This window comes from Actinia tenebrosa, unplaced genomic scaffold, assembly GCF_029948245.1.
Source record: "Actinia tenebrosa isolate PJP-AT-01 unplaced genomic scaffold, QUT_ActTen_1.0 PGA_scaffold16__25_contigs__length_10494907, whole genome shotgun sequence".
Taxonomy (NCBI): domain Eukaryota; kingdom Metazoa; phylum Cnidaria; class Anthozoa; order Actiniaria; family Actiniidae; genus Actinia; species Actinia tenebrosa.
The window spans coordinates 9,533,547-9,551,550 of NW_028292576.1; the positions used below are offsets into that span (position 1 = coordinate 9,533,547).

General features: G+C 36.2%; 1 protein-coding gene across 2 annotated transcripts; it reads left to right on the forward strand.

Moving 5' to 3' along the window:
* Positions 1–6,572: 6,572 nt before the first annotated feature.
* LOC116303721 (uncharacterized) lies at positions 6,573–17,978 on the forward strand. Of its 2 annotated transcripts, XM_031713312.2 has the most exons (7): positions 6,573–7,240; positions 8,480–8,578; positions 12,146–12,159; positions 12,280–12,310; positions 12,891–12,995; positions 14,149–14,283; positions 15,085–17,978. In XM_031713312.2, the coding sequence occupies exons 1-6, from the start codon at positions 6,818–6,820 to the stop codon at positions 14,242–14,244; spliced, it is 768 nt and encodes a 255-aa protein (XP_031569172.2). In that variant the 5' UTR covers positions 6,573–6,817; the 3' UTR covers positions 14,245–14,283; positions 15,085–17,978. The 2 variants fall into 2 exon arrangements, with proteins under 2 accessions (XP_031569172.2, XP_031569171.2); XM_031713311.2 differs by having other exon boundaries at positions 14,149–17,978.
* The last annotated feature ends 26 nt before the right edge of the window (positions 17,979–18,004 follow it).

The following is an 18,004-nucleotide window of genomic DNA, read 5'->3' on the forward strand; positions in this document are numbered from 1 at the left end:
CGAAGCAATGAATAAGATCTTAAATAGCTAACAAAAGATTTCAACGTGCCGTTCCAACTGGCCTTGCAACCTTACCTTATAGACGTTTGACAATTATTTCGTACTTCAAAAAAACGTAAGTGGGTTGCCTGTGTCTTTGGTTCGATGCAAGGTAGTTTTATATATATAATATTATTATTATCTAATGTCGACGTATTTGCTTTATTATTAATATCTATTAATGTTTATTATTATTAGGGTATTAGCAGTTAACTATCTTCTAGTTTCGTTCAAAAGTGAAAATGGAAAATATTTTCTTTAGTTCTCGGTATTTTCGTCACGTTTTGTGCCGGCAGGAAGAACAATCGATTTTTGCCTCCCCCCCCCCCCCCCCCCCTCTTCTAATAACGAAAAAAAGGGAAGCGCATCAAATTGAAAAATATTTCTCCGTGCGCCTTCGAAATTTATCGTACAGCGGCTGCTTGTTGAATTTATGCATAATAAGATGACGTCATGCACGCGCACTACCAGGCAGACATGTGAGAACCCTCCCCCCCCCGTCCCGCGTGACATGCGCTCTTATGAGAACTACAAGTAAAATTCTCTTGATTAAAAACACTGAATTTTTTGAAGACTGCTAAACGTAAGATAAATAATTTAAACTGAATTTGTAATGTAAGAGTCAGGTTGTTTGTGCCCGTAATAAGTGACCTTTTTTTCGATTGATTTTATAATAAAAAAGTGTAAAATTGAAAATATATAAATAGAAATATATATATCTAGATCTTGGACAGGAATCGTCTTGTCTTCCTTCCGGCCAAACGATAAGTAAGTGATAGCAACGAGAGGAAAAATAGCAAGAAAAACTGAATTATCAAAGATGCTCGCTGTTAGTCGATCATGGTAATAGATCTCATCCCTCACCCTCTCCCCCCTAATTTTAGAACCTGACCATCCGGTCTTGTCACGTGATTGCCAATGGTTCGACTTGAGCGTGTCGGGCTGTGAGATCTATTAAATCATTGCTTTAGTGAAAAAAGGAGTTAAGTTTTATATGATGAAAGCCTAACAAAAAATGGGGAAAATCTTAAATGTATCCGCCTGGCGTCGGCGGGAAAACTTTTTTTTTTCAAAAATGGTTTTTCAAGATAGCCGTATCTCGTTTGTATTCAAAGGTAGAGAGAAAAGCTTTGAAATGTATGGATAACAAATTTGAATCCCGTAGAGGTCCCCCAGGGATTTATCTTTGGTCCTTTCGGAGGCAGTATTGTCAATTAAACGGGGAGGAATATTAATGCCATTGTACTTAGTTATCAAAACCTTTACCATATATTTCTAGCATATTTAAAATTAAGGTAGCACAACCCATATTTTCCATAGCATTAGTGAGTTTGCAAGCGAGTACACGCTACACTGAGGAACGGAGAATCCAAGGAGATGGAAAAAGCTGATTATTTTCAATGTTTATGTAGTTATAATAAAACTAAGCATTAAGTGGACTGACCAAGCCAATGGTCACAGAGACAATTCACTGTATTATTGGATATTCCAATTTTCTGTAATACAATATTTTGGCCTTTGATATATCTATTAAAGCTCTTCTATAAAATCTTGCGTCTGGTCTTTAAATTGGGTTGGGCACAAATTTCGTTTTCATTTAAGGAATATATACCTCGCCCCTAACCAGCTGCGCTCTCGAACTACGCAATATGATAATTCCACGCATTGTAAAATGGCCTATATAGCGCCTCTGAAGGCAGACACGCGGTGCAACATTGCGCGCAGCATTGCATAGTTGGATAGTTTTCTACTTCAGCAACGTTGCGTGCAACAAATTGCTTCTTGTGTCGTGGCTCGCAACATCAATTGCATTCAACATTGCGCGCAATGTTGCACCGTGTGTCCGTAGCCAAAGACAAATAGCTTCTGGTCCTAGGTTGCATTAGGCGTTTCGTAAGCATATCAATCCAGAATATCAGAGCAATGCTATGGCGCCTTCAAGGCAATGGGATTAGGGATGAAGAATAACAGTACGAAGATCGAATACTCGAGAATGCTATCGAAGACTGTCGCGTCAAAAAAGGTGGTCGACAATGACAGTGAAATCTTACAGTTGAAAGACAAGTGGCTGAAGTAATATGAGTAAAGGATCTTGTCTAACAATCTGCGGATTAGTGCTTTAATTTGATTCTGGTATACAGATAACCTAACGAATCATTCACTCACGGGCAACTTAATCACCTGTCCGCAACTCTAACCTTTGATTGGCCTTCGTTCCTCAAAAATATATTCATTTTAGTTGTTTTTTCTTGTTCTTTTTTTAAAAATTCCAGAGAGGCTCTAGAGCATGAGGTATCAAACATGCAAACAATGCGCATTTAAGAACTTTTTAACCTTAAAAAGGTTGTTATATAAGCCCAGAGATTACTTGACCCATCAAGTAATTTGCGGCCAGACTCAAGTGATAATACGCAAGTGATATTAATGTGTTATTAAGACACCAGACAGTGATCTATTTGGTTCTAATAGGGTCAAATACGCTCCGGAAAGATTCTGATCATTCCTTTCCAAAATACCAGCGAAAAAAACACAAAAGCCATATGTTAAGTTGAAATGTCTTTTTTTTCGAAGCTGAGCTTGTATTATACGTTGATTCTTTCAGGTTGAAAACTTTATGGATGGTGGTTGTGGATTGTTATGATACTAGTTATGGTTATTAGTAGTGTGGGTTGTTATGATGGTGAGTTAATTGCTGTGGTGTTGGCTGTGTTTGTCGTGTTTGTTGGTTGTGTGGGGCCAGGTTGTCGCATATGGCATGTGGTGCATGGTGGTTGGTTTATGTGGGGCCGGGTTGTTGCATGTGGTGTTGGCTGTTCATGGTTGTTGGTTGTGTGGGGCCAGGTTGTCGCATATGGCATGTGGTGCATGGTGGTTGGTTGTGTGGAGCCGGGTTGTTGCATATGGCATGTGGTGCATGGTTGTTGTTTGTGTGGGGCAAGGTTGTCGCATATGGCATGTGGTGCATGGTTGTTGGTTGTGTGGGGCCAGGTTGTCGCATATGGCATGTGGTGCATGGTTGTTGGTTGTGTGGGGCCAGGTTGTCGCATATGGCATGTGGTGCATGGTTGTTGGTTGTGTGGGGCCAGGTTGTTGCATATGGCATGTGGTGCATGGTTGTTGGTTGTGTGGGGCCAGGTTGTTGCATATGGCATGTGGTGCATGGTTGTTGGTTGTGTGGGGCCAGGTTGTTGCATATGGCATGTGGTGCATGGTTGTTGGTTTATGTGGGGCCGGGTTGTTGCATGTGGTGTTGGCTGTTCATGGTTGTTGGTTGTGTGGGGCAAGGTTGTTGCGTGTGGTGTTGGCTCTGCATGTTTGTTGGCTGTGATTGTGATGGTGGTGTATATTCTTTGCGGTTGTAGTCGTGGATTTTTGTGACAGTCAAGTGGTGGTTGTGATGGTGGTTGTTACGTTGTGGGCTGTTGTAGAGGCGAATGCGAGGTGGTTGTGGTTGTAAGTTGTATCTATAGGGTTGCACTGATGGTCGGTGTTACATTAGTTGTGATTACGTGCTGTTGTGAAGGTGATCTTGTTTTGTTTGGCTACAGTTACAGTAATTAGTGTTGTGGTAACTATAGATGCAATTGACTGATTCGTCTTAGTTGGTGTTGGTTCTGTTTGCAGTTGTAATTACAAATGTACTGGTGTGTTGTCCAGTGTTTTCATTGTTTGCAATGATTGATTGTTTTCGTGGTTGCGGTGAGTAGTTGTAGTCGCTGGGTCCAGTGGGTAATATTGTGCACAATGCACGGCTGCGACAAGAAATTGGTAAAGCGTGCGGTTTCTTTTTTTATTTTTCTCTTTCCTGGCTTTTAGCCGCAGTTAATGAAGAATCGATTAAAGACAACTGATTAAATAAACTATCTTTGACGAGCTAGTACTAACTGTTTGCGCTTTATAGAAATCTCAGTGCGCGGGTAATCGAAAAAGACTCTCACGTGACTCTGAAACTAAACTACGCCTAGAGATGACGTATTATGGCGCAATATGATGTCAGATGTGCGCCCTTATGCATTGTTTGCATTCACCATACGCTTTGATATTTCGGGATGCAATTGCTGTTTTTAGGCCTTTAAAAAAAATGAGGACTATGAGGAATGTGTGTTACACAGACTAGCCACGATGGAGTTTTTCTTTTCTTTCTGTGTCCTTTGCGGACGAAGAAACGACGGGGAGGGGGTATTCCCCAGGGAAGAGGTATTCTGTCTTGCGCACTTTGATAGTGGCAATCTCGAGTAACACATGCAGGAAAAAGGCTTAAAAACATGATCTGATTTAGTAAACCATCGTGTTTTTTAAAGATGTCCCATCAAGGAAACAATCTTGAAACCATTAATAGTAAGAGTTCCACTTATTTTCCTGTACAACACGAGAATTCGAAACATGTGCTGTAATCACCCTGACGAATAACATCCACATCCTTTCTAGCTTTCATTTCCGGTTAGCAACATTGTTGACAAAAAATCTTATAAATAGACGTACCATTTTACTAATACGTCGGCCATCTTAACTTCCATCATTTTCTGGAAAGCTTTTCTAGACATTTATAGGCAGCGCAGATGTCAGGGTGTGTTTTTATACAGAACTTTACGTTATTTAATGTGAAACACATTTAAAAGCCAATAGAATGTGCTGGGGTTGTAGCGGTATGTAAAACACCAAAACAGAAGATCATGATCATTTGAAAAAGTAACTTCGCAACCCTATGCTTTCATAAATATTTCTACATTTGCTTCCTTGACATCCCATAATTTAAGATGGTTGCGTATTCGCTAAAAAGATCTACTCATTCAAATCGAAGACGCGTAAAAATAGCTTATTACGTAATTGATAAAAAAGGAATTTTATAATTAGTATCCTGAGAATAAACGTTTTGATAAATTCGAAAAATTTGAGCGAAATTTAGGTAATTTAATCGTTCAAGGTCGCCAGAAAAAGACGTAGGTAATCCTGAAAATAGACGACCCGGCACGTTGTCTGTCCGGCAAAAACACCAAATACGGTCTGCTGATAGAAGAACGCGGGTAATAATCAGCGTATCCGGTAGAGTTTTAGAGCGCTAAGGGCGATATGCTAATTATAGATCAGAAGTGATATGCCTCAAAATAACTGGTATGTTAGACAGTTATATTTAGTTATGGTGGGTGTTTGTTCGTTGTCCGCATTCTTCGTTTGTTTATACTTCATGCAGACTTCTTTTCTCGGTTTCAGTTTCTTTAGTTTGTATCTGTCATGTCTTTTTTCGTGTTTTGCCTTCTCTTCTCTTTCGTTTTTCGTTTCCTTCCTTCCTTTCTTTAATTTCCTTCTTTCTTTCGTTCTTTCCTTTTTTCTTTCTTTCTTTCTTTCTCCTTTACCTTCGTCTTCTCTTATGCCTTTTCTTTCGGTTCCTCCTCAGCTTGCTCTGCAAGTTGTCACATTTCAGACCACATGAATACTCTTCCATCGAGCATAGCATATAAGGACCTAAAAGTAATATACCCAATTAGATAGACCCCTTGCATGTGACGTCAAAGCAGCTCAATTTGGAGGACAAAACAAAAGAATTTCAATCTCCTGAGAATTGGACGCCTATCGTTATGTCCTCCAAATTGAGCTGCATTCCGACGTCGATACTGCAAGGGGTCTATTTTACACCACATGACCATTCTCTTGAGCATTGTATAAGCAATATATCATTCAGCTTGGCTCAGTGTTGCGTCATTTCAGACCACATGGCCCTTATTGCGTTGTCATTTTATGGTTACGTACGGGTGTCGGTCGTTACAGCTATGTTTATTCCACCTCTATCGTTATATCTATCTTCTGCCTACCGTTACCGTACCTCGTTACGCGCGGATCGCTATCATTATCATCATTTATTGCTAATAAATATCCTATAAATATTATCAATCATTAATTTTCTCTCTAATAATTCACAAATACAGTTCTGTTTTTGATTACGGTTTCTAACTAACCTACGCTCTTTGTGGTTTGGCAACAGATTAAGTATGGTTTTAATTACTTTTGTGGTTGCGTTTCCTTCAAATATTCACTGTAATTATGCTTGTTATTAATCTATTATAAAGGTTATACTCTCTGCAAAAACATCTTGTCTGTAAAACTGGTTCATATCCTATCCTGCACGAACGATTCTTTAGTCAACTTTTCAAAAATATTTTACTCCCTCCAAAACAAAATACTTAATTTACGAAAATTTTAGAAATTTTAGAATGTCTCTTTTTGAAAAATAAGGACTTTTTCACGAGCATGAGGGCCCATCAAGTTACATTAAATCTTTTAAATTTTTCACGCGATAAATTTTACTATAATTTTAATCATTCAGAAAAATCTTTGTCCACAAATATCCCGGGAAATTTGAAAAACCTTTTACTGTGGTGACTCACTGATTAGTTTCACCAATGCCAATGAAATAAGTAAGTACTGCCCTGGTATATCGATTTCACCCGGGCCGTATTGAGTTTATAAAGTCTAGATATTTAGCCAATCAGAACGCGCGGGTGGATAATTTGGCCGTGGCACTTTGACGCATGCGCATTGGCTCTAAATCATAATTTGTGTGGAAAAATCCATCCGTGCAGAGTGGAGTCGAGTTTGTTTTTCACTGAATTTTCATCCTTTGAAGCTGAATTCAGCTCTAAGAAGCCGCTATTACCTCGTTAAAGACCTGAACTTGAAGACTGAGTTGTCGATTTGTTCGCTCATGTCATAACGAGAGCGACAAAGTGCTTCAAGTTTATTCTTTAAAGTATAGACCCGGGAGTCGAGAGTGAGTGGAAATATGGCGGACACAGAGGAAAGTTTGTATAAACCGTCTCGACATCGAAGGGATAGAACCGAAAGATCCCATAGAAGGCGGATGGCAGACGGCCGAGATACAAGTACTGGAAATACAGATCTTAACTCTAGCAATCTAGGCGACAGCGGCGAAGTAAACGAACAGTTACTAAGCCCTGAAAGTGCAGAGCGAGAAGTTTCGCCTCGTATAAAAGATAAAAGAAGATCGAAATCTAAAGATGAACCCGAAGCTAATGCCTCAGAAGAAGCACCAACAGAACCTGCAGCCGAGACAGGAGAATCTCCTGGAAGAACGCGAATAAAGAAAGAGAAAAAGAGCGAAAATAGCGCTAGAAAAAGACGGGAAAAGAAAAATCTTCGGGAAAAGCGTCGGTCAACTGGTGTAGTTATTATGCCGACTGGCGAGGTAAGCTAGCAACGATAAATAACTGCCGTCTTGATCTGGGATCCTAAAACACGTACTACATTAAAAATACTATACCAATACTAAACTATTCATGTAATAGTGGAATTTCTAAGGCTTCTTAGCGTAAGGATTCTGGATAACAGTCAGAGTTTGAGACGGTACGACGTTCGCCCTAAAAATACTAGACCAAGTTACTTCGTGTTGCTTTGAGGCGAGCAAACTTTGACTGTCTGTTAACGGGATTTCGCTGAATTTTCCACTTTTATACCTGAAATTTTGATAGATACTTCCTAAAAGAGTGTTCATTTGCAAGATCTTAAGCTCTTGTAAAAAGACATTTGCAAATAGAAAATCAAAGTTGAAATATTGGCTCAACATGATCAAGTTTTGGTCCAACTTCTGTCCGAAAATGTAAATAATTTTAATGATTTTTCTCAAAATACTTTTAAAAATATCAAAAAAAATCGTGAAATCGTAGACGTAATTTTCGACTAATGGCCTCTTTATCGTATTTTAGCTTTCTAAATTGGCCGTAATAATTCGATAGCTTCTTTTTTCTATTTATAAGAGGTTAATTGGAATTTAGTACATACAATTTAACTATATTATGTACAAAACTCATAATTTTATCTTCAAAATGCCGAACAATTTATTCCGGAATTATTATAACTGTTTCATTTTTTGCTTACAAAGATCTTAAATCTTTATTTTTCTTTACTGAAGTTGCTTTTGGTGATTGTGAGTCGGATTCTCTTCTAAGATCGATTGTAGATAATTTACAAATACCTTGGAGTTTATTTATAATCTATTAGGTTCTATTGCTGGTGTTGTATTCTTGAAACTAGACGATAAATTTCGTCTGTCAAAGTTTGAAAAAGTTATTAAAATCCTCACACTGAATATCGTAAGATAACTTAAGGTATTTTTACAACTTATATCCAACACAACAGATGTGTCCAATATAGATCCTATCAAGGAAAAAAAAATTCTAAGACTTCTTTATACTTTTTCAAACTGTTAGAGATTATTTTCTTGCATAAATTTTATTTTATTTAACTAAAAATCAAAAGTTTTGGAAAATAATTAGGATAATTTTGATTTGTTTTGGAAATCACAATATTAGAAATTGATTTAATTAGAAATTGATTGAAGGATAAATTGAACAATACTCATTGCTTTCACAATTGTAATGTATTTACTGTTATGTGATTGAAATTGACTGTGAATTTAATTGTTCAGAGTGATGATGAAGATAACGAAGAGCAGAAGGCTATGAAGGCTTACACAAAACAGAACGAACTTCTGGTTCCTGGTGCAGAACCTGATGATATAGTCGTGGTAAGGACAAAAAATTATCAACTATTTCTTACTTATACTCTAGTATGATAAGTAAGGAATGGTGATAATGATGTTTTAACTTTAAAAAAACATTAAAATGTTTATGTTCATCCTACATACAATTTCTCATCTAATCGTTACTGGAGCTGTTTGATAAAATTTTCCCTCGAAAAAATAAACCTTTCAACTCTAAATTTCCCCAAAAATGATATTTACAGCATCTACTTTCTTTTAGAACTTATCTTAATTTTTAAAATAGATAAAAATTACATGCTTGAGTTTTTAGGTATTGCTTTAGTTTCTACAAAAAACATGAATTACGAGTCGCAGTTAAAAATACACAAATTATGAATTTTTTACTCTATTTTTGCTTATAATTTTTTATGTGCCCCCATTTTAAAAAACAGGTCAAATGCTTTCAAATCATGTTTATATGAATGCAGATAAGGAACTACACATACCATAAACAAACAAAAATCATTAAAACAATGCTCACGACAACCTCGTGTGTGATATAGTTATTGGTCCTGTTATAATGATCAAAGTGTTGAATTTCATGATTCTATTTTATCATTTATGAAACGTTTGGAATACTTAAGAGATCCATGTCCACTCACTTATGCCAACCCTAAGGTTGGGTTTTTCGGTGCACATACAGGTGAAATCTCACACATTTTTGATTCGTGTGCAATATTTCTTTTCATTACTTGTCATGAGTAAACTAATAATACGGACAAAGATTCTTTGCTTCTTCCTTTAATACACGGCTCACACCAACTACACATTTCTTCTTTATCTTAAGCTACGCAACTTATTTTATACAACAAATTTGCATATGGTAACATATTCTGCGGAAAGTGAAACAATGGCTATATAAATAACAGTAAATATTCTTCAGTAAATCACCAAATAGCTTCATGACATTATTTATAAAACAGACTTGGATTTTTAAATTGGCATTTGCAACCAATTAGTCATTAACATATGTACAAGCAAGATCCAGATTTTCTACACATACACTCGCACAAACAATTTGATCTTTAATGTGAGAAGAAATAGAGGAAAACTCAGGAATGCATACCTTATTTGCAGAATATTTTGTGTAATAACTTATAGCATGCATCGTACATGTTTATTTATAATATATCTGATGTTAAAGAGGAGAATATATTCTAGAATGAAGATAGAAAAATAGATAAGAATAGCAGATGAAGTTACGATGTGTTCTTATAAGCTATTGGCTGATATCTTAGTGATGTCATGGCCATTGAATGAATAATAAGCCATGATACAAGGCTAAGCTACTGACCTATACTTAAGACCTTGTGCTCTACTTCTGCTGCTACTACACCTAGAAATCCTCTATAACAATCCAACAAGTATTCACTATTGGTTTTCTGACAAGCTTACAAGCAAGTCCACCTGCATATTTCATCCGAGAACCATCCTCATTATGGTAGGTCTGCAGTATATTACTACGTAAGAAACAGATCACTACAAGTACTGTTTATGGAATTACTAGCTCAAGGTGAACCATTTCCTAATTCCCCTAATTCGAGTATATTAAATATATTATGGTTAATTGAATTATTAAAATATTCCCAAACATTTGTATAATGATGTCAGCAACAAACTCTGTTTTAAAATAATGTTTTAAAGATTTCATTTGTCATCTTTAGTTCGCATATTTTCTCTGAGGATTAATGTCTTGAGTTCAGATATCCATTGTTTACATTGGGTAGTCTTATTTTTATAATGGTTTCTTCATGAGGTTTATTTATTTATTTTATTATTTCAAAAATTCCTAGTAATTTTAATGGCAGGGAAAATCCATTGTAGTATGGATACTTTCTCATTTCTCTGTATAACCTACCAATTCCTTTCTTTTTGATTTTGAATACCATAACTGATTGTTAAACAAGATAACTGTTTAAAAATCAGATCCTGCTTCCATGGGAAAATCCTCTTTAAACAAATGAATTACTTAGTACTTAATATTATCTCATGACATGAATTAGAATTTTGAATTCGACAACTACATTTTGAATAGAAGACTAAAAGAATGGATATCCTTCTCTGTGTAAAATTTATTTTCCATTTTATACTGCAGTTTCAGATATTCTGTGAGCACAGTAGTTTTGAGCTGCATGCTGAAATTTGGTTTTTTGCTTCCATCAATCAAAAATATTCAGTTGTTACCTTTATATTCTTGACTGACGGCAGCAAAATATTTTACAACAAGCCTTGAAATGCCTGAGTTTGAGTTTGCAGAATATTATGATTGTAATTTCTATCATAATAATTCTAAACCTAGTTCAAAGTAAAAAAATTCCTCATTTTAGATGTTTATTTTAGATGTAATTCCTTCATGACTGTTTTGACATTCTCATACATGCTCTTCTAAAGAGCTTCCTCCATCAATTAATTTTTATCTTAAATTAAACTTCTCAGATTTCTTGTTATTGTAAGGATATACATTTCTGACACAAGCAAATATATCTTCTAAATTAAAACCAAAATATAAACAGATATCACCTGTCAACAAGACCTCTGTGCATTTAAAAGTTTACATAGGAAATAGTCCTGGTGTTGATAAATGGTTTCAGGATGTAAATGAATGTCTATCAAAAAGGAATGCTTTAGAAGTTACTGTTTGGTAAAACAGCTCAGTTTGCTTATATTTCTTGACTGTCTTTGTATCTTCTTTCATCAGCTTGTAATTAATAGTGAAGTGAACATGAAAGGTTGAGTTAACTTTGCAGCCTGTTATGTAGTCATAAAAATATCTTTTTCAAATTCATAAAATACGGCTGTTGTGTACCTTATTACATACTCATTTATGCTACTCAGGGTTAGCCATAAAAATAGGGTTACTAGTAGTCATAAAAATATCTTTTTCAAATTCATAAAATAGGCTATTGTGTGCCTTATTACATACTCAATTTATGCTACTCAGGGTTAGCCTCCTTTCAGTGTCAAAATATTCACAAATACCAATGATAAAGTAAAGAATTGAATGCACGACTTTAACAATACAAGCGCTTTTGAAACTCCATGGTCCTTCACTGGAATACATGAATATTGTGTAGTTCCAGGAATCATCCATTCCCACCCCACAGAGGGATTTGGAATTTCCAAAGAGTAGGGGGGTCAGAGAAAGAACAAAAATTACAGAGTTTGTATGGAAGAAAATTGGTATTTCCAGGGGGTAGGGGGTGTCTTAAAAAAATTCCTCCACGAGGGGGGTATGGATTATTTTTGGAACTACACATTCTACACAAAATTGAGGCTATCCCTGAACCACAGAGAACTTGAAACTGGAGTATTCCATAGAAGGTGAATGGGACTAATCCAAAAGGTGTGCGTGTGGGTGTGTGGTGGTGGTGAGTTCTTGGGATGGCATATATTGTGCCTTCTTTATGGTACTTCCTTGGTGTATTGGGGGTTAGAGGGGGGAGTAATGCAATTAGTCGCCATGGGATTGCACTGATATCATCTCAAACTCCTTGCTACATCTCAGCCACAAAGCTTTATTCTAAAATCTTTTTTTTCTTTTTCTTTTTCTAGGCAAATGCCAAAGGGTGAGTAGCTGATTTTTGATTTTTGTTATTCTAATCTTAGTTCATTTGCTAGAAAATAATCAGAATTGTAGATATTCATTTTTATTAAATTTTATTTATTATTAATAATATTTTTTGTAGTGTTCCAAACATAAGGATAGAAGATAAAGTGGTAAGTGTATAAACGACAAGTGGGTGCTACCAAGGTGGCAACAAACACCTTCAATGGTTCACAAATAATACACATCTCAAGAGAAGAATAACACATTCCATTATACCTATTATAATACACGCTACAAAATTACTCAATTCTGATTGGACAAGAGGAGTACAATTAAATCCCAAATTGTACTAAAGTAGAGTCCCAATTAAATTGCTCATTTTTGTTGAGTGTATTATTTTTAAAAAATTGCGCAATCTTCTCGTACAATTTGAAATTTATAGATACTCGTGATGTTTTGAAAGTTCTCAAATTGAACTCGCATAAAGGCTTGTCCAATTCTGAAAACTTTCTAAACATCACTCGTACCTATAAATTCCGAATTATTGTACTTGATCGTGTGACTTCCTATTCTAATTCACAAATCGTACTCTACATTTTGCTATTTTCAACTATAAGGCACTTATTTTAGCCCAATTTATGCCTAACATCTGTGCCTCCCTGTCTCACCGTGATTCATGATATTTTAGTCAAATTATTTAAAGGCCCTAACTCCATGTATGGTATAGATGAAGTTCTTTTTTCTTTGCAGAAGAATGATATTGATACTATACCACAACAGAAGCTGTCGGAAAAGGTAGAAGAATATGAATTGCAGATTGACGATTTCAAGGCTAAGCTTGAGCGAGCCAATAAGGTAGGCAAAAATATTGAACTAAGAAATATTTAAATAATAGTGAAGTCATGTTATCTTGACCCTCCTGATTCAAGATCTCCAGAATAATATTTATAGTGATGCTAGTAAATTGTCCTTGTTTTTATGCAGATGGCACTTAATAGTTCATTGGCAGATCTAGGGGGTGGGTTTTGGGGGCTGCAACCCCCCCTATGAGAGCCATCATGATTTTTTTTTTTTTAATGCCGAACACATTTCGCTCGCTTTTTTTTTCTATACGCAGTGTGTGGGACCTGAAACAACCATGCTCGCCTGCAGCAAATAATCATTATCATAAGACCTACTTCCATTTGGGAACCCTGTGCTACTTTCCCCGCCAAACAAGTACCTCAATCAATGCTACAACCCCCCCTTTGAAAAAATCCTGGATCAGCCCCTGTAGCTAGTAGCTAACAAACCCTCATTCCATGATTGAATTGGAATAGCAGATATTATGGATGCATGCAAATGAGATGCAAATGCGACAAGCACTGTATCGACCTGATAGACTCACTTGTATGATTCTTAAAACAAAAGAATATCCCATTGCAGGCTTAACTGTAATAACAGCTATTTTTTCAGAGGGAGAAAAACTGGGAACATAGGAAAAAACCCTCGAAGCACAGGATAGAACCAACTGAAAACAATACTTACACATATGACACTAATAGATACTACGTGCATTTCAGCACATTTTCTAAGAATTTAGAAGAGTTTGAGTGAGAAAATAGATGTTTTCACTTTTGTCAGACAAAGATACTGTATTAACGAACACAATATGAAAGAATTAGCCTTAAGTTTCAAGCATGGACACTAAGTTTTGGCATTTTGTGAAGTCCAATTTATCAGGCATGTTTGAAAGTCAAATTTACATATGTTTTGACTAATTTGCATACACATTCAGAGCATGTGCAGGTGTTTTTCACTCGTGTCACACTGATATACATATGAATCAAACCCACATCAATTGGGTGAGAGGTGAGTACTCTCACAGCTACGCAGACCCATGCAAGTCCATGAGGATCTGGGTCTCGAGGGAATATTATCGAGGACTTTATTGAAGTTGGTAGATCACTCTGGATAAAACTATGGACCTCTTATTAACTATCATATTTCTGATGTTCTTTTTGTACAGGATTTGGAACAGTTGAGACTCGATAACCAGCGACTTAAAGATGAGAATAGCGCATTACTACGTGTAGTCAATCAATTATCTACCAAGAAAAAATGAGCCGACCAATGTAATTATAACTGATGCTTGTTGCTGTAGGTTAGTTGTTATTACAGTATGTCAGATAGTATATAACCATGCATATGGACGATTTGCAAGATAATATTTACTATGCCGAGGAGTTCCTGACAATCCCTATCTCTATGCATACCATATAAGAAAAGTGGGTGGGGTTGTCAATGAATTATAATAAATTCTCCTTACTCGTTACTTTAGTAAAAGAATAGAACGATATAGGAGAATTTACGCCTTCATCATAATCTTCTGTCACAGAATATCTTGTGATGCATTGTGCCAAGAGCAGCTGCCATGGTGCTGAAGATGTTCATAAATTAATAATTCTCAGTGTTCCTTGAGTATGGTGCTAATTCTTGACCAGGTTAATCTTTGCCTTCTTTAGGAGACTAATCATGAGTTTTGTGGCTAAAAATAATGGCTGCTCAAAAGACAATGCCTGGCCAAAGTTAATACTTATCTAGCATTGTACCCAAGCTAGACCACAATGCAACACCACTTAGGCCTGCCAACTTGACCATTCACATTGATAGGTCACATGTCGATCAGTCCAATTAGGCAAATCATCATGTCTCGCCACTGAGCAACTGTCATTTTCAGCCCTGCTTGAATTATGTAGTACTAGCATGAAATGTGGCGATAAATTTGGAATTTCACCTTCCTGAAGTCCAAAGAAAATGGTAGCAATCTCTTGGTGCATAGGATTGTTGGACAGGAATTGGGGTGACACATGTTTCATGGTAGTGGTTCATGATTTGAGTCCCACAATCAACAAATCCAAAGTCTTCCTTTCAACTTCAGAAGGCATTTTTTTTTATTTATCAGACCGTGCTAACTGTAAAACAGACCAAAGGCAAGAATAGTATCTGTGTGGAACAGAGAAGGTTTACATAAGCGTAAAAAAAATCATACTTGGAATCAATCTAATGGTTCTGTCTATTAGAGGGATTCTTTTTCTTTACGCTCTTTCAAAAGCTCTCTTAGGTAAAAAGCCTGGCTATACATGTAGTAGCAATACAGTACTCTGCTGATATTTTTCTAAACAGAAATGGAAACTTCAAAATTGGTTTACCCAATAAGGCTGCCACCTTAGTATACCTTGAAAACTCCAAGAACTCTCATAAGATAAGGCTGTTTAAATACTGAATTCTGCTTTTTAAAAGAGTATATTTTTGTATTCTCCCAAAAATTGGACTAAAACATTAGGATGGTCACTTAAAAAAAGTGGTTTTTTTAAATTTTAATAATTGGAAATTAATGGCGGGCACTTGGCATCCAGAATAGGTCCACTCAGCTTAAAGATGTATATCCAACGACGTAAGAAGAAAATAGGTTTGACAATACTTCGTTCTAACAAGCTAAATTCCAATTCAATCTATAGGTTAGCCATGCCCTGACTTAGATCAGCCCAGAGGTTGTTTCAGGGTTTGATCTGTGAGTTAGCCATGCCCTGACTTAGATCAGACCAAAGGTCGTTTTAGGGTCCAATCCATGTGTTAGCCATGCCCTGACTTTGATCAGCCCAGAGGTTGTTTTAGGGTCCAATCCGTGTGCCAGCCATGCCCTGACTTTGATCAGCCCAAAGGTCGTTTTAAGGTCCAATCCATGTGCCAGCCATGCCCTGACTTGGATCAGCCCAGAGGTTGTTTTAGGGTCCAATCCGTGTGCCAGCCATGCCCTGACTTTGATCAGCCCAAAGGTCATTTTAAGGTCCAATCCGTGTGCCAGCCATGCCCTGACTTTGATCAGCCCAAAGGTCATTTTAAGGTCCAATCCGTGTGCCAGCCATGCCCTGACTTTGATCAGCCCCAAAGTTCCAGGGTGTTGATAAAAATTGAAGGCTTTCCAACAATTCCACAGCAAATACTAAAAAATATATAAATCTGCTGTTTTTTACATCTCACAATGTGGATTTGACCCAAATTTGACCACTTTAAAGAAAACACTTTCCTAGACTTGAAATTTACAAACAATTTATCTACTGTTACAAATAGTATTTTCCACATAAAAAAAACACACAACTGAAAAGAACCATGAGAATTTGAAATTTTTAGGTGCCCTTTCGAATCAAATTTTTAAACTCTTGGTAATACCCAGTACCTGTTGATGCCCAGAGGCTTTTTTCATTGGACAAATTTGTATTTCTAAGATACTAGAAAGAGTAAAAGCTGCTATAAACTTGATAAAATTCAGGCTTGCATTCTTAGGTATAGCAAATTTTTACTGATATACTCTAGGAAGGCTTCACTTTCATAATAACTGCAATATTCAGATGCTGCATTCTGTATAGATGGTTTACTCTATCGTGATGGCACCCATGACAGGAGGCAGGAACAATTAAATCTGGTTTTTACATGAGGAAGAATTCAGTTTCCCAAGGGAAAAAGACTATTTTGTGTTTTCTGTCATGGCTGCCATCACGTGGTGGTGCAAAGCCTTTATTGATGCCATTTTCCAGTTGCAATTAAAATGCAGTCCATTTGATTACAAAAATATTGCATAAGATATTTACTGTAAGCTTATAACAAAAGTGAACATAAAACAGCTTGTATTTTTATATAATGAATAACTACCCATTTTTAAATGCCATTTTTTCACATGAATGAGAGGTTGTCTAGGAATGTATTTTTAAGGGCAGCAAAGATTTTGTAATAAGGGAGGAGAGATTGAGGATAATATGTCATTCTTGGACAGAATGACAAAAACTTGGGGGGGAGGGGAGGGGGTAATGTCATTAGTGCACTTTTTCCACGTGTATAGTTAGATCTTGTAACTATTATTATTGTATATCATTGTGACCAGTATTTTGTGGTCCAAAATCTGTGACTGTAGAAAATAGAGGTTAGATATAGGCCAGATTCTAAAGTGTTGGTTATAATGCATGAGAATGAGGCTTCTAGGGCAGAGCTAAGAATTGACATTTTTGATTGAGAGAAAAATTTAAAACTATTAAATTGTGAAATTTTAAGAATAGAAATGAGAGATTCCATTGGCCACTTTCAAGATATTAAAATTTTATTAGATTCAATATTAGTATAGGAGATTGCACAATCTTGAGTACAATTTGGAATTTATAGGTATGAGTGATGTTTTGAAAGAGTGAGACCTTTCAAAACATCACGAGTATCTATAAATTCCGAATTGTTCGAGAAGATTGTGCGATTTTTTGTTTATAATACACTCAACAAAACTGAGCAACTTAAATTGGACTCTACAGAGTACAATTTGGGATTTAATTGTACTCCTCTTGTGCAATCAGAATCGAGTAATTTTGTTAAGTGTATTATCATAAGATAGATTTGTCGAGTAGTGAACTGACTAAAATTATTACCAAAATTTCTTATTATTCAGTGCGAAAGGGAAGGAAAGTCATGTATGGTACATTATTTTATTCCCACCAATAAATGTATTTGGTGATCCATGTGCTTGTAACATACATGAAGTACCATACGACTAAAGCCTCGCAATCAAGTATGAATTTTAAGATATTGAACGTGGCCAATTGGTAGAGGTTTTGCTTGATCAAGTGACAGCATGTAAAACCTCTATATTAAGTTGCCCTGGAAGCCTCATTTTCATGCAGTATTGTAACCTTTTCAGAATGAGAATGCTAGGTGTATCTTACAATAGAGTGGTTTTAGGGTTTTCTATTATAAATGACGACTACTTTGAAACCACTTTTTGGTAATTATATGAATATAGAATTGTTTTCTATTTTATTCTTGGTAATGTCTCCTCTTTTTTT

What these genes read in the sequence shown, in the direction of transcription:
- LOC116303721 (XM_031713311.2), top strand. Translation starts at nt 6,818, where the DNA reads ATGGCGGACACAGAGGAAAGTTTGTATAAACCGTCTCGACATCGAAGG. An exon ending in TAAGGATAGAAGATAAAGTG is followed by an intron (nt 12,311 to 12,890) that starts GTAAGTGTATAA and finishes TTTTCTTTGCAG; the next exon opens with AAGAATGATATTGATACTAT. An exon ending in AGCTTGAGCGAGCCAATAAG is followed by an intron (nt 12,996 to 14,148) that starts GTAGGCAAAAAT and finishes CTTTTTGTACAG; the next exon opens with GATTTGGAACAGTTGAGACT.